This window comes from Rhinolophus sinicus, chromosome 15, assembly GCF_057876585.1.
Source record: "Rhinolophus sinicus isolate RSI-liver-muscle chromosome 15, RSI-T2T, whole genome shotgun sequence".
Lineage (NCBI taxonomy): Eukaryota > Metazoa > Chordata > Mammalia > Chiroptera > Rhinolophidae > Rhinolophus > Rhinolophus sinicus.
In genome coordinates this window covers 6,641,698-6,661,565 of record NC_142515.1, presented here as the reverse complement: position 1 = coordinate 6,661,565, position 19,868 = coordinate 6,641,698, and the positions used below count along the sequence as shown (strand labels likewise).

At 46.1% G+C, this 19,868-nt stretch overlaps 1 protein-coding gene across 1 annotated transcript in view; it reads right to left on the bottom strand.

The window, feature by feature from the left end:
- Positions 1–19,868, bottom strand: part of CPXM2 (carboxypeptidase X, M14 family member 2) — a 98,515-nt gene that overhangs the window by 58,771 nt on the left and 19,876 nt on the right. The window contains exons 3-4 of the mRNA XM_019742217.3: positions 14,610–14,719; positions 1,985–2,124 (exon numbers count right to left, since the gene is read on the bottom strand). Coding sequence (XP_019597776.1) covers positions 1,985–2,124; positions 14,610–14,719 — 250 coding nt within the window. The remainder of the gene's footprint in view (positions 1–1,984; positions 2,125–14,609; positions 14,720–19,868) is intronic.

Sequence of the window (19,868 nt, the reverse complement as noted above, 5' to 3'; positions counted from 1 at the left end):
TCAGTTCTCAGTGCAGACAGCCCTACCCCAGGAGGTCAGACAAAATGAAACCCATCAGCTTTCCGTCCATTGTCCTAGAAGAATAATTTGACTTGCAATACAGTTAGACATTAAAAAAAATAAACTGACTCTTAAAAGCAATTCTGTCCCTTGTCTTCCGTCTTCGACGTTCCTAGGCTGAGTCAAAGAAAGATATTGTTCTACTGCAATTTCTCATTCACCCAAACCCTCTTATGTTTCTAGTTGAAATGGAATGTGAGCATTATTCCTATGCTGCTTTCTTTCTAATCCAATAATAACCCGACCACTGGATCTCTAATGATAATGGTCAGACAGGTTAATATTCAAGCATTGAAGCCAAAGCCCCACTCTTGCCCCTGTGGATAATCTCAAATCAGTCTTTCTTTGCAAGTTTCCATTTTCTTTGAGCAATGCAACTTTTTTTCTTTCAAAACGCTTGCCTTTCAGGATCTAAACAGTGAAACGATTGTCATGGTAATAAGCCGCTGATTAGAGCAAAACGCATACCACAGAGCAAAAATCACGCATATAAACACAATGCATAACTCCTACTGAAAAGCAAAGTGAATAAAATGCGATACACACACAACATCAACACATATAAGCAAATGTTGTCAAATGCACGAATTATCCCAGCTCCGGAAATTTATATGAAGGAAATAATTCAAAGGAAGAAAAAACTATGAAAGTGCTTTCTTGCAAAATGAGATTTGATAATTGAAAATTGAGATGGTGATAGAGGCATGGCTGTGTAAATGATAGGCTATTAAAAATGATCATTATGAAGTCTGAGTAACAGCATGAAAATGTCATGGGTATGTTTTAAGTTAAAAATAACATAATTGCAATACCTAATATGATTGCGAATACGTAATCCATCTCCAGCCCTAGGCTGAGGTGGAGAGGTTATTTTGGGTTGGTTTTTTTTTTTAACATATATTCTTTCATTTATTATAGTAAAATGTACATAATATAAAATTTATCATTTTAACCATTTTTAAATGTACAATTCAGTGGCATTAAATATATTCACATTGTTGTGCAACCAGCACCTCCATCCATCTCCAGAACATTTCATCACCCCAAAGTGAAACTCCATACTCTTAAACAATAACTCCCCATGCTCCACCCCACCTCCCCCCGGCCCCTAGCAGGTACCATTCTACTTTCTGCTCTATGAATTTGACTATTCTAGGAATCTCATGTGAATAAAATCATACAGTGTCCTTTTGTGTGTGGCTTATTGCACTCAGTATAATGTCCTCAAGGTTCATCTTTGTCAGAATGTCCTTCCTTTTTAAAGCTGAATACTATTTCATTGTGCGTATGTCCCGTGTGATGGAGTTTTAAGGGGATGCAGCCCACCTCTCTCAGGATCACTATCAGCTCATCTTCTTACTGACCCAGCCCTGACAGACAAGCTCCACTCTGATCAATCCATCTCATTCTCAGCCCTCACACTGGCCCATCCTTCACTTCTACCACTTCTCTAGTAATCCTTTATTTGGGAACCTGCCTAGACCTCCAGTCCTACTTCCCAGAGTCTGGAAGAGTCATACCTTCTATCCCAGGACAGTGGCTTGGCCCCACTCCCTGTTGCTCACGGCTTGTCCAGAGTTCCTACCTCCAGCTGTGTTCAGTCAAGGCAACAATAACTTACCATCCAAGATGGCAGCCACCCGTCTAAACTGCGTTGTTTTGATTACACTTTTGTCAACTCAGCCTAACCTACCAAGTGAATCCTTCTCTCTGTTCCTGTAAGGGAGAGGGTGTCGTTTCAAGAGATGCACCTTCCCAGTGGGACTTGTGTTGATAGCAAACCCAGCCTCCTGTCCACATTCCGACTTTCTTCCCTTCTATCGCCTATCACCACATACCTCCTAGCAGCCACCGTCTCCATCCAAACCCTAGGACACTAGACCCAAGGCACCGAGTCTACAGAGCACAGGTCCAGCACACTTACAGCCACAGCGAGTTCCTTCCTTGAGTGATGACACCAGTGAATCGGGTCAGACGCCTGGCATCCACTTCAATCCACTGATGGAGGTCGTTCCTTCCCGCACACCACGCCCCATCATAAAAGTCATTTTCATTAATACCCGCCTGAAAAGAAAGAGAGGTGTTCTTCAGAAAGACCCGGAATCAATGAAAATTAAGGTAATTTATTTTTCATGAGACTGAGACAAAGGGGCCGAAGGGGAGAAAATGAAGAAAGGGATTAAAAAAAAATCATTGTGCCCTGAACTCCTTATTTTAAATCATAAAAGGGAGTGTCTTATTATTAAAAGTTAGAAATGTTTCAATATGATATGTCCTTTTCTCGCCCAGTATGAAAGATGAAATTTAATGAGTTTTCCTATTACTCATTCATCCAACAGACACAGACCGTCTCCTACATCCCAGCCTACACATGCCAGGTGCTGGGGATACAAGGTGAATTGTTCCCTCCTAGAAGCTCACCATCCGGGCAGAAAGAAAGACATGAAAATAGATAAATGAGAACACAATGGGGCATGTGTTATTTCCAGAATAGGAGCAAACTGTTATGGGAGCATTTAAGGAGAGCACAGCTAACTGGGTCTGGGGGAGACCAAGAAAGAGAGCCCCAAAGCAGAGGTAAGATTTCACGAGGTGCTGAAGGTTAAGTTTACCTAGTAAATATGTTTATTAGTATTTAAGTCACTTGATGTGTTGAGTATCAACTATTATTGCTATCAAAGAATCCTCCAATCTGAATTTTACAAGGTAGGTGAACTTTCTGCTCTGGAATTTTCCCTGTATTATCACCATTTGAAGAGCAAATTCTCTAACCTAAAAAAAAAAAAGAGGACACAGGAACCGAGTGAAGCTGCTTGGTTTACTAAGACCCTTTCTGCCTTAATCCCCTTCACCCATGGCTATTTCACAAGTACACAATCAGAAGAGAAAAAGCCTGTATGATACTTCAAAGAGAAAAATGATAGGTAGCCCATCTTCTCTACCTCTGAGCACTTCTGGGAAGGGCTCCGATTCCAGGGAGCCTTAATTTTAACGGGCAGTGGTGATGTGACACTCAGAGTCCAGTTACTGCAGACAAGCAACTTGACCAAGGGTTCCATCACTGCACCAGCTAACACACGCCTGTATCAGGACCAAACTACAGCGTGTGCATTCCCAATCCTCTCCTGCAACAATCTCGAAAGAGCTTTGAGGGCAACTGTCAGAATACCAACATATCATGGCCTTCTAAAAGCATTACCATCTCAAAGGAAGGTGAATAAACAAGCTATTAGTCAACATTCTCCAGAAACCCAAGCTCTCAATTAAGCAGCACCTCAGGGTCTGACAACACACGGGGTGTCTGTAATGAGGACCCAGAGCTGCTGTAGGGTTCTGCCTTCTAGAACCGCCCAAAGAAGGATAAATTTTGCAAGTGTGCGTTACCGGTTCTTAACTGTGCTTAGTGCACGTTGTGAAAATGATGGTGACGCTCTGTGTGACCTGTCATTTCCCAATGCTGCCAGCCAACAGGAGAGCACTACCCCAGCCTGAAGGCCGCAACTCCACCATCACTCCCTTTCTTCACTGAAGGCAGTCACCCTCCCAATGAGAGGGACCTGCGACACATTAATGACCGTGAACCTCACAGCTCCTCCTCTTTCAAGAAACCACAAGACACATGTAGTGTTTGCTGTGGTTCTTCTTTTCTCGTAAACGGCCTATGAGACTGGTGTTGAGAACAGTTCCGTTCATTTATTGAAATTAACCTTCACCGTGCCTCTATGTGCCAAGTAGTGGCCGAGGCAGTAGGATGGTGAAGGTAGAAACATGGGCAGCCCTGCCCTCTTGGATCTTAGAACGCACAGACAGACTGATGCCTCCCTATGGAGTTTGCGTCTTGCTCTTGGCATCTGAAAGTCATACATTGCTGGTTAAGAGCTTGTGCTCTGAAGGCCCCCTGCCTAGTGTGAATCCTGCTCTGCCACTTACATGCTGTCTAAACTCAGGTGATCTGACTAAATGTTCTGTGCCTTGGTTTCCCCACCTGTTAAAGTGGGGACAGTGATCATTTCTTCCTTAGGGTGGAGCTTACAACAGGGCCGGACACAGTTAGCGTGGGCTTCCGAAAACAAAAAAGTGCTCGATAAATGTCAATTATCAGTGTATTTAAAATAATGAATATTTGGCAAATCGTGGAGATTTGGTGCTTTCAAATTACTTTGCATTTTACAAAGTTCTAGGGATTACAATACTATTCCAGTTCAGTGCTGTACATTTTCTACAACTTCAAATATCCAGAATAGAGTTATAAAATCTGCAAACAGGAAAGACCCATAGTATAAAGTGTTCAACAGCAATCCATGTTGCCCGCCAGGGGATATATGACAATGTCTGGAGTCATTTTTGGCCATCACAACTGGGAGAGATGTATGCTATTGGCACTAACAGACATGGGCCAGGGATGCTGCTTAGCATTCTACAATGCACAGGGCAGCCCCACCCAAAATGCCAGCTGTGCCAAGGTTGAGGCTGTCTGGTCACGGGCTAAGGAGACGAGAACAGCTGCCACACAGCCGGGGCTTGGAGGAACTAGCCTGCTGGCATTCAACCAAAGTCTACTGACTGATCTAGAATGCAATTTAAGGTTCCTGCGTTTACCAGCCTCGATATTTTGCTTCTGCTGCCAATCTCAGCTCTTTCTGAGCTCACTAGACAGTTAAATGTAGTAAGGTGTCAGGTAATAGGAGAGCCCTTCCTGAAACTGACTCATAGGGAAATGACAGCCTCTTCTAGAAAATGACAGCCACCTCTGCAAAATCAATTATAAATTTATAAAGCAAGCTCCTGGGAGAATTCAGTGACAGAAGAGGTATCAGCCCCAGAGATGTCACCAAATTACACCACACTGCAATAAATGATATTCGTACGATGTCCCTGAGAAACCAAGAAAGGGGTGCATTCACCCCTTTCTGTTTAATAACACAGAGAAGTACTTCATAAATTTTGGAGAAATCCTAATCAGAAGTTGTTGAAATAAAAGGCTTGATTCTTTAAGGTATAAGCTTGTCTTGAAAACTCTACTACACAGAATGATTATTTGTATTACAATATCAAATAGAGAATTAATGTAATTTTCTCAAGGCAATTAGGTTATATGCATCATTACTTTACTTTAAAGAAACCATCAATGCATATAATGGAATAAATTTTGCTTAAGATAAATGTGAGACTTAATAAATCCATAGCAAAGAGAACACCTGATACCATCCATTTAAGATCAATCAAACAGGATTTTTCTGTTTCAAGATGATAGAGTAAGTGTTGGTTTTTCTGTGGTCTTCTCTTGAAAATTCCCCCCAAAGAAAACAAGATAAAGAAATACAACCTTGACCTCTGGCAAAACTAGAAGACATTTATAATCCCCGAATTAAAATATATGAAGACAGAAATCAGATGGAGGGATCCTGAATGACTCAGCACAAGAAGGAAATGTTACCTCATAAGGGGCACCACAATGAGAAGCAAACCACACAGAACCTAAGAAAGCTCAACAACTAGATTCTTAGGCATCTTGGAAGGTAAGGGTGGGGCACTATGAAAACAGGGAATTGATTCAAAATGTATATTTTTAAAAATTGGATTCCCACATCCCAACTCCCACTTCACAGAAGAGCTGAGATTTTTCTCTAAAAAAACCCAAACCACAGAGGCTCTGGATGTGGGGAGCTCAGACACAGGGGAGGGCCAGTGCGACGTGATAGGTAAGAACAGGGGACCCAGTGGACATCAGCACGTTGAAGACTGAGATGCCTTCCTCCATCCAACTTTAGAACACAGTGCTGCCAGGCCTAGAATGAATCAACAACAACAAAAACAACAACAAATTAAGGATATAAAGTACAGGAGAAGACCTCAAAGAAACTACGATTAATAGCCCTTGAAAGAAATTATCTTGCTTGCACGAAATAAGAATAGGATATTCTTAGAAAGGAAAAAGTATTGCACAAGAAAACTCTTGGAATGTGAAAATTCCCGTAACAATAAACAATAAGAGAAAAATAATACAGGCAGAGAAAGAAATCCAGAAGATTTTTAGCAGAAGAAATTACAAAAAAAGAAAAACCCACAAAACTGTAAGATAATGTCCCAGATCTGTACTGCTTAAGTCTCTGAAACATATTCATTTCTAGTACAATGAGTAAAATAAGACTCACACACGGCACATCACTGCGAAACTTCAAAACTTCAGAAATAAAGAGATGATTCTAAAAGCTCCCAAAGAGGAAGCGAATAACGTATAATAATCAACAAATTATGAAACAAGTGAAAAGGAGTAAGAACGGCACCAGAATTCTCAATAGCAACATCCAAGCTAGAAGAATAGAGGGATAATGATTTCAAAATTCTGAAGGAAAAGATTTTTCATCCTAGAATTTTACACTCAGCCAAACTATCAATCAGTTGGGGGTGGTAAAATAAAGACAATTTTAGGTTCACAGATCCTCAAAAAATGGATTTCTCATGCACCGTTTCCATGAAACTATTACAGGATGTGCTCCACCAAAAATGAGGCAGAACACCAAAGAGTGGTAGCTGTCACATGCAGAAGTCAAGGGTTCCAACACAGGAAAGAAGGCTCAGCATGATGATGAAGGGAGGCCCAAGACAGTCTCTGTGTAGAAGACCCAGAACGCAACCCATCCAGAATACAGCAAGTGGGTCAAAGGGCTCCGGAGGGATGGCCACAGAAACATAGAAAACAAAAGTGAGGCTAAAAATACTGAACCCGTTTGACCTCACAGACAATTATATTAAAGGGCATTTAAAGACCCAGACCTACTGCAGGATATAGGGAGATGTTTTTAAAAGTATAAGCAGATCTAGGAAAACAAAAACTTGTCAAAAAAATGATATAAAAAAATTCTTCTTGGCTCAAAACTACAATGTTTCTTGCCTCAGTAGTAAATATTTACAGTCATAGTAATGAAAACCTTGAATACGTGAGTAGATTTCCCCAAAATTTGAGATACAATTTTATTGGAAGCATTAAAGTGAAGTAAAGAGGTAGTAAAAAAAGAGCTGCAATTCTCATTTTCCAGAATAAGAATTCAAAAGATAAAGTCAAAAACTTATAAATCAACACATTATCAATAGGTACATACCATTTAGAAATAAAGATTTAAATTCTCAGAGAAACATAAAGATTTAAATGCCCCGCTTGTGGAACTTTGTTATGGAAGCCCCAGGAAACGAATACCTATGGTCCTCTCCTTCCGGGTATTAATTACAGGTTATAATTGTGCATTCACTGGCGAAATTTTTTTTTTAATAATTTCATTTCCTTGTTAGATTTTTGTCGTTTCAGGTTACAAAGCACTGGAGGCATCGTTGACTCCTCTTTTTATGTCTTGACCCCTTATCCAAACCTCATGTACCTCGCCAGAAAAATGCTACTTCATAGATCCAAAATGCAAGCACTTCTCACCGCCTCCCACTCCGTCTTGGCAGGAGCCAGCACCACCTCTTGTCTGAGTTGCTGAGGTCGTTCCCTAAAAGCCCTCTCTGCTTTGATGCTTGGTCCCCTAGGTCAGCACAGAGACAAGGTTGGTCCTTTGCATGTGTAAGTCAAAGCATGTCACTCTTGTCCCCCAAATTTCCAAGGATCCCCCAATTGACTCAAGAATAAAAGTTCGTCACGTGTTACCTCTTGGCTCTCGCCTCTTCCCCTGCTCACTGTGCTCTAGCCACACAAGCCTTCTGATGCAGACATGCTGTCACTGCAGGCCTGAGTGCCAGCCATGCCCACTACCCAGAATGCTCTTCCCACAGCAACTTGACTCCCTGCTAATCCTCAAGCCAACTGACCCCAAATATCACCCCTCTCTGAAGCCACCCTTGATCACCTTTAACTATGACCTGTCCCCTCCCCATAGCCGGCCCGTCTGACCCTCACTGCCAGCTGTAGGTTTTTTTTTCCCCTTCTCTGCATATCACTTATCACCTCCTAGCATGTTATAAAAGTTATATTTTATTACATCTCTGGCTTTTATGTGCCTCCCCGACTAGAATGTAAGCTTTCAGGTGGCCAGGATCATTGTCTGTTTGGGTCACTGAAGTATCACAAGCACCTGGACAGGATCCAGCACATAGTAGGTCCTCCATAAATATTTGCTAACAGGTCAGGGACTATTTCTGTGTTTGTTCATCATTGTTCCCCCAGGACTTATTATAGTGCCTAGTATATAAAGTTCCACTTTTTTTTTTTCTTTTTTAAATGAAGTGAATATACAAAAAGAAAGGATCTGCTCTGATCTTTCTCTCCCTACACCTCTCCTTTCCTCTCCTTCGTCCTCTCCCCACGCTGGTTTCTCCACTTGTGCAGTTTGTTGTATCCATTGAAAGCTTAGCACAGAATGGCCTGCACACCAACTCCCAACTGGACACATCTGGGAAACAGTCTGCCTGGCCCATGCATGGCTGGGCAGACAGCCCAGAGGGCCCACCCCACGTGGCACCATTTGAGAAGGTAAGCTCCATTGTGCCAGCTGAATAGACACAAGGCTCTGAGGGGGAGACTGCTACACCCCTCAGACTTCTCTGGGCCCTGCCAGGAGGTGGGCCTGGAAGGTACTACGGGCCCCTCAGGCCGGAGGTCAGGGAGATGAGTCAAAAGATGGGACTCTGGGAAAAGACACACTGGTGAACACTGAGCCTTCTCCTGGGTCTGAGATGCAGAGGAAGAACGGGCTTACCCGCAGCCAGAAACCTTGAATTTGAGCCTCCATTCTGCTCCGATTAGCTGTGAGGTTAGGGCAGGTCCTTTCAGCCTCTGACTTCAATTTCCTTCTCTCTAAAACAGTTTCCCTCCGAGTATATAGAAGATGAAATAGTAATTTAATGAAATTTAATAAGGTAGTAATTAAGAAAAATTCACATAGCAACTGGGACAGAATCCACATCTGAACCAGAGTCCCGCGGTTCCTGAATCTGTGACTTCCGGCCAAGGTCCTGGTGACTTCGGTCTCCCGTCTTCTCTTGTTACCCTGTTCTTCTAGTCTTCATGCTTCTAATGGCTCATGTGTTTACGATGCAAGCTTCTTGAGAATAAGAAGAGCACATTATCACCGTTACAGTAATATTTTGAATTTTCTAAGAGAGTCATGATTTAAAATATTTGGTCCTGTTATTCCCATAAAAATCCAAATACCCCAAATTCCAGCATTTTGGCATGGAAACAGCATCTCCCAGACTGTTCCTTAATGCCAGATGCAGAACAAAATCTCTTCATCGGAACAAGCAGGACATTCCTTGGTTTAGAAACTATACCCATGGTGATTGTTTTTGTCTCCACAGCACCGCACACATAGATAGCTCCCAGCCAGGACTTGTTGAGTTACAGCCAAGTTTGTGTAGCCAGAAACAGACTGGAGGCTGAGCACCCAGAGAACCGGAACAGACAGGCTTTGGGGTCAGAAGACTCCAGTGATAGGGGAGAGAGGTGGTCATGGGTGATGCCTGAGAAAATGACGCCGCCGAAGGTGCTGCCCTCTTACTTCCTACCAGGACAAATGTGGTCTCCACATTTGGGCAAGGTGGCCAAAGGGGACAGGGAGACTGATGTGTAGGATGTCTCCATGCACGTGAACTTTGACATGAGGATAAAACTTGGTCTCACGTCCTATGACCAACTTCCTGTCTTCCTGCAGGGTACATCTGAAGCCATGGGCATCAGTCATTTTCAAGGCGTATACCTCATTTCAGGTAAACAGGTGATCAGAACAATGGAAGTGGATCCTAATAGCAGCATCCAGGTGCTCTGGCGAAGTCCTTTGAGGGAATGACTAAAAAGGTCCATTCCATATGGTTCATTCCAGCAGTGCTGAGAATGGCTCTGACAGATGCTATTAATATACCCAGACAGTTGCTCATGAAGGGGGTACCAGAGGTGAACTTCTCTAAGAATCAAACTCCAAGTCATTTCTAACACCTCCAAGATGTGGTCCATAGTGTCAAATAACCATGACCAGGCATCACAAAGACATCTGGAAGTGTCAATGCAGAGCCCCGTTTTTTCTTGTGACCTCAAAACATCAGCTCTTCCAAAACTCTATCTGAGCATCAACTCTCTTACATTCCTGTTTATAGGCAGGAATCGTGGTGATATGCTGAGTTAGTTCCAGCCATGCGGATCACATGTTAGGCTCACACCATACCTTTAGGGTCTTAAGAATGAAATCGAAACCAACCCTTTGAAATGTCAAGTGCTGCTACAATTTGCTCAAGGTTTTCCAGCTAAGAAAGCATGCACACAATGACAGTGGTGGGACACACCAGTCAGGGAAGAGCACCTCCCCCTCCCCCTTGCTTCGTTTATGAGCCACGGAAAATCTCTTGGGGTCCTCAGTGGATTCTGCAGGAACAGGACAGGTAAAGAGCTGCCATTAAATGACCCACCTGAATACAGGGCTACCTCCTAAAACCAACTACAGGCAAATGACCCAAGCCTGATTTTAGAGGTCATTGCCAAAACGTTCTCTTTGAGATTTGGAATGGAAATTTCCAATATGTCTGTGACTTCTCCCGGAGCAGATGCCAATGACTGTTTGCTCTAAATGAGATCACAACCTCACAAGTGTGCTAGTACGTAAGGTTCCTGGGCACACAGCAAGGACAATCCTAGGTAAAAGGGCAAACCTCAGCTGAGATCTTTTCCCTGAATTCTTAGAAGATCTATCTTGCCCCGATGTGTGTAATGAAATGTAAATGTGGGGTTCTTCTCTAAGCTCACATTATTAAATTGACATAAGCAAAATTCCCTTTGCAAAAAAAGAGAAGTTACAAGTTGAATTAGAAGGTGCGTTTACCCTTTCAAAGTCCTGTGCTTAAAATGAAGATGAAAGAATGCTATAGACTGAATGTTTATGACCCCTCAAAATTCGTATGTTGAAACCTAACCCCCATGGTGATGGTATTGAGGAGGGGCCTTTGGAAGGTGATTAGGTCATGAGGATGGAGCCCTCCTGAATGAGATTAGTGCTCTTATAACAGAGCTCCATCGCCCCTTTCACCATCGGGAGAAGACAGCTATGTATGAACCAGAAGGTGGACCCTCACCAGACACTGAATCTGCTGGCACCTTGACTTTCGACTTCCCAGCTTCCAGAACTGGGAGAAATAAATCTATGTTGTTTATAAGCCACCTGGTCTATAGTATTACATTATAGGATCCTGAACGGACTAAGACAAAGACACAGGTGTTTCCGCTATAATGTGGCAAATGCAATTCAGTGAAAGCTCATCATCTGTAAAATCTTGCACTATATAAACCAAGTTCATGGGGAAAATAGGCTTCAAAATCTATGTGGCTCTGTAATCAGAAGACTAAAAAATCAATCCTAAAAAATACTACCACAGTTAAGGAGACATGTCAAATTGCTTTAAAAATTTTTAATACAGCTATAATGCTAGGATTTGACCTTTACGAAAAATGGTTGAAGGCAGTACGATGGAAGGGGGTGGAAGGGAGAGTGGAAGCCATTGAGCTGTGGGGCAAGGACAAAATGGGCAAAAAAACTAAGCGATAAGCATCCTAAAACAGAGTGCACGCAAAAGCGTGTAGGACGGAAGACCTTCTGAAGGTACTGCACTCAGCTGGGTCGGCGCATTCTGGGGTCAGGTTGCGAATGCCTGGTCCCACAAAGAATCAGTGTACTGGCAAAAAACGACACATGAACCAATGCTACTTCTGTGTCATAATGACATCATTCCATATTTGCCAATCACGTGAGCAAATTTGTGATAGCAAAACACACAAGATAGCAGAGCAGGCTGCAGCGCCCCCTCCAGGAAGACGTCTTTACAGCAGCCACGATACGTTGAAGCATTGCAGCCGCTACCAGAAACCGTTAGCAAGCAGAGACATATGTGCCGTCGCTGTGTGCATCGCTGTGCTCAGATAGTGGGGGGTACTCGGAAAAACTGGATCGCACTATCTGCGAGATTATCATCTAGCGGAGGTGACAGATGAGTAAATCAAGGTAAGGTAATTGTCAGGAAAGAGATGTACGCGGCTTAATAATCATCCCAGATGAGCTCAGAACACTTCTATCTGTTGACTTGGGGGCGGTTTTGTGGAGTTGTCAGGGGCAACGACTCCAGGCTTAAAGCAGCTTGTATTCGCATCCTGCCTCTCCCGGGAGATCTTAACCAAGTTACTCTACCAATCCAAACAAGTCTGTTTTCTAGAAGCTAGATGTAATAATAATAATTGTACTTGTGTTGAGGAATAATGCACATAAAGCACTTGGCACAGTGCCAACAATATCAGAGCCGAGCTCGTTCCCCCTCTGCTAGAGATGGAGGCATCCTGCGAAATGAGAATAAACTGGAGCTTTCCATCCTTGCTTTCCGCCCAGCACAATTCCTGGCAGTCGTGGGCACTTCACAATGGTCAGCTGAGTGGATGGATTCTAATGGCATGAACATGGCAACTGAGAATTACTGAGGACAATTGTCCCTTTATGCCTTTTGATCCTCACCTTCCATGAAGGTAGGAGAACTGGTGGTGGGACTATACTGCAGCCTCAGAGAAGGCGGGCATCTTGCCTAACTAAGGCCACTCAGCTTGTTAGCAGAACCAGGATGCATCAAGCCTGTGAGCCTGCGAGTTCTGGGTGGACCACACACGCACCCCCAGAGCAGGGTCGGCAAAGGGCTGGACACACTCACACACATCCAGCCTTATGGCATTTAAATACAGTTTCTAATTCTGACACCTTGGTGTTTCTCGCACATGATATCCCAGTAGCTTGAAACGCCTACAAAATACTCGCATGTGAGACAAGACGTGGTTATTTTTAGACTGCATTTCAAACGGTAAATGTGGGAAGATGCATTTGGAGCACCTGTGACTGTGGAATCGCGCTTCATTGGGCACTGATTCTGCAAAGCAAGAACCACAAAAGGGTCCCCAATCTTATAGTGACTTATGTGTTGAAGGCCTGACACAGGCTGCTGGCAACAGCCCATTCTCTGTGGTTAACACCACGTAAGCCATGGGGGCGGGGGAGCCCAGGGGCTGGGGCTTGGCTGGCCTGGACCTGGCTGTGACAGCAGCAATGTACACCCTACGTGGGGTGCAGAGCTTTTGTCAGAGGGCATCAGGGTAGATGACATACCACTAAAGAAAAAGTAAATCCCCTTAAGGTCAACTAGAGCTGAAGTGGTTTTCAATCACCCCCTATTTTCATCCCGACTGAAGCAGGAGCATGTGTCTGCCAACACTTTTAGCCCAGGGAGCATGTTTCTCCCTGGTGTGCACCTCCTGTGGGTGAAGGACCAAAGAGACAGGACAGAAGACCAGGAAATCAGGACAGCCCAGCCGCCGCTTCCTGCAGGACGACCAACCCACCAACGGGGGCTCCTTTGTAGCTCAGAGAAAGCAGGGAAGCAAGTAGCTGCCACCTACTCTTCAGCCCAGGTCTTCATCCAACACGCTCTGTGCACTTCCTGTGTGCTGGGCACTATTCTGGCCTGCGGGGCGGGATGGGGGACAGGAGAGGAGAAGAGACAAAGCCCCTTCTAACCTGGGCCTCTGCTCAAGGAGAGGCAGATAATACCCAAGGAAACAAGTGAACCATCATTCAGGAGGGACAGGGCCACACAAGCACCAAGAGGGCTGATCATACAGACCCAGGCTGCAGTTCGTCCCGAGAGCACCTGGAAGCTACCGCAGCCTTTAAGCAGAGGAGTGAGACGACCCAGGAAATGTTTTTAAATGATCAATTAGCTACTTTCACCATTGAACAAATCCTGTGAGTGCCTGGGACTTTCATTTTCCTGATGAGGCGACTGAGGCTCAGACATGTAAGATAATTGTGGCAAAGGTCCCAAAATCTAGGTGTGTTAAGACCAAGGTCTGAACGCAGCATGCTTATCTACACTACCAGTGGAATTCCCAACTGAGAGCACACAACCCTCACCTCCCGACACCTCACCCCACAAATTTAGAATGAACAGGGCCTTTCCATTTCTGCTGAAAGTGTGGATAAATGTGAACACTTCCTCTTTAAAAATGGATAACTTCTTTTATAAAGCGTTTAAGGTGTCAGATGACAGCTCCTCTAATTAACGCATGGTACAGCCCATGCCCATCTGGATCCAGCCCTGCTTGGGTTTGACTTTATTTACTGGATGATCAGAGCCCATTCGAGGTGCGGGAGGCACTCGGATTTTTAATGGTTACTCCTGTTCAAACTTTAAGAGTTCATTCGCCTCTCCCGCCCACAAGGGTTCAGGAGTCTCCTCCTGCTCTTTCCAAGACAGATCACACGGACGTGTACTGACTGGGGTCCAGGTACCAGTAGCACCCTTTATACTAAGCAGCCTTTGGAGAAGACACCTATCATGGCTCTCAGGGCTCGCTCTCTCTCACTCTCTCCCTCTCTGTAAGATAAGGATTCTGCAGCAATGCCCCTCCTATTGTAAGAATTAGGGCTAATGCATGTTAAACGCCGTGCACGGTGTCTGATCCAAGTTCAACGAACCATTGCATGTCTATGACCCGAGCAACTAGCCATGCACTCAGAATCCTTCCCCGGCGCTGGTACCTGGATGTTGAGCCGCCCTCGGTGTGCCCCCAGGCCGTAGCGCTTCACCGTGGATGCATGCAGCTGGAAGTCTGTGATTTTTAAGGTTTCCAGACCAAGAGGTGGGCAACCTGGAAAGGACAATGCTTGTTAAAATCAAGGACAGGTGTTGGAAGAAAAATCTGGCCACGCACTCTTCTGTTTTTCCCCTGAACTCCCAGTCATCATCGCAGCCCCTCCCACGGGCACGCCCAGTGTTTTGGGACAAATATTGTTGATTCGACTGTCAGCATTATGCCGACTTTCCTTCTTCTCAGCATTTCCTCTCTGGGTGTCTTTGCTCTGATATTCCTTCTCTCTGTTGCTGTCCATGCTACTGTCTGAGGCTGTTTCCAATTAAGGCTCCTGCCACAGCGTGACTCAACCAGGGAGCATTACCGGTTAGAATTTCGGAGCAACCCTGTGGTTGACCTCTGCAGATTAATTAAAACTTGTTCATTTTACTCCAGCAGCTCTAGCCCTTATGTTGTGCATGCTAATATGCAAAGCAGTATAGATAGAAGAAATGTAGAAATAATGTAGAAATAGAAGAAATCTATTGTCTTCTGTTCTTGGCAAAACTGGTCACTTTCAGAATGGGTTCGAACCAATTTGATCCCAGCTGCCCCAGAACAAGATGCCCGCACTGGGTGACGCCCTCGGCAAGGCCCAGCCCAGCCCATCATCCCACAGATAAGAGCTTTAATAGCAGCCCTGGGACTGGAACCCAGGCCTCCTGACTCCTGGGCTGCTGTTCTCACACCCTGTCATGGGGCTAGAAATCTCCAAGTGATGCTGTCTGCTTCAAATCCAACCCTGGACGAAGAAAACAAAAACCCCTGCAGTAGAAGTAGACAAAGTCTATTTCTACTAGAAGTATTAGAAAAGTCCCACAGGTAATAAGGCTTTAGCCTTGTGGGTCACTACTGAGATGGGAGTGTCCCAGGGATCCCACGCACCTGGGGACGTGGGGGTGTCTGTCCTTCCATGACAAACCATGACAGGGGAAAGGCCCCTCCCATCTCAGGAGGCTGGAGGAGCCTGGGAAGTGGGCAGCCTGGGGTGCTCGGCGGGCACCTGGGTAAGAAAGTGAGACCTGCTGGGACCTGAGACACTATCTCATCCTCCCCTTAAGTTCTCAGAAGAGGAAGCTGAATCCTGAGACTTGAGGCGAGTGGTCCAAGGCAGAGCTGGACCTCAGCTCCTGGTCCTCAGATTCTCAGCCTCCAGGTTTTCAAACGATGCTCTCCTAGCTTTGCCCACAACTGCAGGGAGGCTGCCTTGATGGGTAAATACTTATCAGCCACCTGTGACACCCCAGGAGGCAGAGGTGCTGCTGTTCAGCATGGTGGGGAGCAAGGGAGGGGTAAATGGTGCCACTGCTACCTGCTGACGCTGCCGGAGAACTCAGCTTCAGGTGGCACCGTGAGCAATGGCTGGCTTCTTTGAGAGGGGGCCACGCTGCAAGCGGGTCCACTGAACGAAGACCATGAGGTGAACGAACGGGGACGGGGGTCATGCAGTGAGTGGGAACCGCATTGAAGGGGTAGGGCATGCAGTAAGTGAGAGGCTATGTGGCAAACGGGGGTCCATGCAGCGAGCCTGTGAAGGGGCCATGCAGCAAGGGTGGGAGCTTAGAGCCAGCAGGGGTCTGTGCAGCGAGCACCCCCAATCCTAAGGCTGACCCCACAGAGAGTAACCTAGTTACCATAACCCGGCCTCTCACTCAGGTTTGCCCTGGACACCTCCTAGGCCTGGAGGACATTCCTGGTTCCAAATGTTAACTGAGTAATTCTCCATCCTGCCTACTGGAAATTGACTTCAAGTATCTGATGGCTGAGCAAGGCTCTTACCCAACTTACCCAGAAATCCGTGCTGCCTGCCTCTACCAGCCATGGCAGTCACAGAACCTGTGACGCTGACATAGCAGCAGTGCAGCCCCCCAGCTAGGATAGCGGGAGCCCCGTGCCACCCCACCCTGGCCTCAGGGCAGCGGCACCTTCTCTCAGCGCTACCTGCCTCCCTGGGCTCTCAGATCCTGGTGGTCACTGGCATATACCAGAGTCCCTGGTCAGGATGCAGAGTGAAGCGTGCGAGTCAAGGTCACTGCTGATTGTCTCTGGGAGGCTGGACCCCAGGATGTCCTTCAACCTGCCCCTTAGAACCTGGTTCTGACCCTGAGCTCTCAACAACTCAGCCGGAGTTGCTGCTCCATTGTGGCCCGTTCTTACCCCCCATCCCGCTTGCTCCCCTCTCCTCTTTGTCACCAAGTCCCAGCCCACCTTGCTCCTGGCACATCCGCTTCCTCAGGAATAACTAGCATCTCCTGAACTCTGCCACCAAGCTGGCTGGGTGGTGGGTCTGCTGGACGATTGCCCGTGTCCTGAGAATGGCCTCCGCGCTTTTCCATTCTGCCAGCGTTGGTTTCAGACCCCATCAGGGAACAGGGCACTGGTTCTGCCCTTCCACATCCGGGTGCTCAGTTCAGATCCCCAACGTTCCCACGTAATCAAGCATCAGAAACACAAAAAGGATCTGCCGCCATTTTGGTGAACCTATTTCGTAGCCATATTGCACATGTTCCCATCCCCTAGGTCCCTCCTTCCTTTGCAGAAAACAATGCAGGTGGTGAATTCCACATACTGCGTCCAGCTAACACCTTCCATTTGTATCATTTTGATAGTCAGACAGACAGAGACAGACAGATGGGCAGACACACATATGTATTATTTACCAGCTAAATACAGCAACAGTTGCTATCCAAAGCATTTCTCCCTGAAAAGGAAAACTTCTTGTATGTATATGAATATTTTAATTCAAAAAGGAACTACCTGAATAAAATTGCCTGTTCATCAAAATTGCTCTTCTCTTGATAGGTGGAAGCTCTGCCATATCCTCTCCCCAAGGTACACGGGGGGTGAAAAGAAAGTGCCCATAAGTGGGGTGCTTCTTGCGTGCACATCTAACATCAACTCAATGTCTGCCCTCTCAAGGGGCAAGACCACCATGTACTCCTGGCAAGACTGGTGTTCCATGCAGCCTGCAAGGCTGTCAGCTACTGCGTCAGACAAATGTCCGCTCCTGTTCTCTCATGACATGATGTGACAGCAGAAGCTAGAAAAGCCACTCCATCCGCCCACAGCTTGGCTCATGACGCCTTTGGTGGGAAGCCCAGATAAACACACAGGCACTCAGCCTGCTCCCAAACGTAGTCTTCAGTGAATCCTAATAAGGATTTTGTTTTCCTTAGTGGATGACACTGTCTTCAGAGAAGTTAGTTTTGTTTGCATGCCTTCTCCGTCATCCATGCTATTAATAAAGAAGCTAGAGATGGTTTCACAGAGAAAATGCCATACCATTCACAGGCAAAGATAAAGTTTCTGACACACAGGGCTGGTGAGGCTCCTTTGGTTGTAAGAAACCAACAGCAGTTAAGCCAGAAGGAGAATCATTGGAGGGATGGCAGGAATCTCGCAGAAGGGACAAGGCAGGGACATAGGACAGGTACAGGGCAGAGCCACTAGAGGCCTCATCATCCAGGATGCAGAAACCACACACTATGTGCCACCAGAGGAAGGGATGGATTCTCACAGCATCACACACACTTCTCAGGGGTATCACTCAACCTCACGTCGCACCTCCTGGAGACGGCCTGACTCATCTCATCACACCTCTGCCCACTGAGAATTGGGTGCTGTTAGCAGGGGGATTAGTGCCAGGTCCCCAGTTCACAACTGACACACACATGGGCCAGGCATGTGGAGTTGCCTGTCTGGCACTGCGGGTAAATATCGGCCATGTTCAGCCTTTGTGTAGCTGAGGCGTGAACGGTTCTTCCGACCACCTTCCCTCAGAGCCCAACCCCGGGGCTCCACACCCTCCACCTCGACTTCCTCTCTACTCATTCCTTTCCTGAAGTTTTGCATTGTGCGCGCTGGCTTCTGTCTGGCAGATGGTGGCTCTGCTCCATCTTTGGACTCCTGGGGCTTTTCCCTTTCTCCTGCTCTCTCGGCTATTCCCGCCCCTCCCCCGACCCCCATGGCTTCCATAACACAATATTTTCTCGTTTCTCCCCTTCCTTCTCCCTTGTTTTCCTCCCTCTGACGCGCTAAGAGTCCTCCCTCCCTTCTCTAACAACCCACAGCGAGCACCCAAGGCCTCATCCACGAGAGGTCACAGACGCCCTCTACACTAGCAGCAATCAAATCACACACGTACATAGTTTAACTCAGGGCCCCACTCGTGAGCATCTTTGGAGACCAACTCTTCCACGACCTTCCATCCGTCAAGCCGGCTTAGCATCAGAAGCCCTGGTAGCTCCTGTGGCTTTGGCTGTGACTATGTGACTACTGCAGCTGAAGCACATGTCCCAACGGTCTTCCTCAGTCTACTGCTGACGAAGCTCCCAAGGTTGTAGCGACTTCCTCCTCCTCGGCGTACTGTCCCCACACAGTCAGATGGCAGAAGTCCCAGTCGGGTCAGAGACACAGCCCTGGCATCGCCTTCGCTCAGGAGGCTGCCCTTACTCCACCACATCTCCACTCTCTACTTGTTCCTTGGAGAGTCTCCACTGCTTTCCTTCCACCACACATCTGTTTCACACTGACTTTCACTCCTTTCCCGTAACCATCAATGCAATTTAGCTCAGCAAGCATGTCCTGCATCCCTACCTACCGCAGGGCACCTACCTGCTGCAGGGTGTGGTGCCGTGTGCCACTAAGCTCAGCAAAAACCTGCATGTTAGACCATCTGAGTTACCCGCCTTCCCAAATCAGATTTGTAATTACTGAAAACTTGAAGTATAAAGTAGTTTTAAGCACAAACTGTCTGTCCCTCATCCCTTTATGCAAAGATCCATGAGGCAAATCTCCCAGGTCAGAATCACCCTTTTCCTGACAAAGGTTCCTAGGCCCATTCGAATGACTAATACTGGAAGTTTGACACAGGAGCCTCCACATTTAGGAAAATGAAGGATTTTCCTACACTGCAGGACAGGGAAATAATGGGCAGGAACATTACCTTTTGATTTAAACATTCTAAATTCATTCAAAACACAGAGTACTGAAATGTTCTTTGTATTAAATACTTGACTCTGAGGAGTTTCAGTATATTTCAACCCGATTCGTTTTTCTCTCCTTTCTACCCTGGGAAAAGATTTTCGGCAGGTCAACTCAACGGCAAAAGCACTAAGAAACCTGCAAAGACACTCAGGAGGAAGGTAGAGGCCAGAAGGAAAATGGA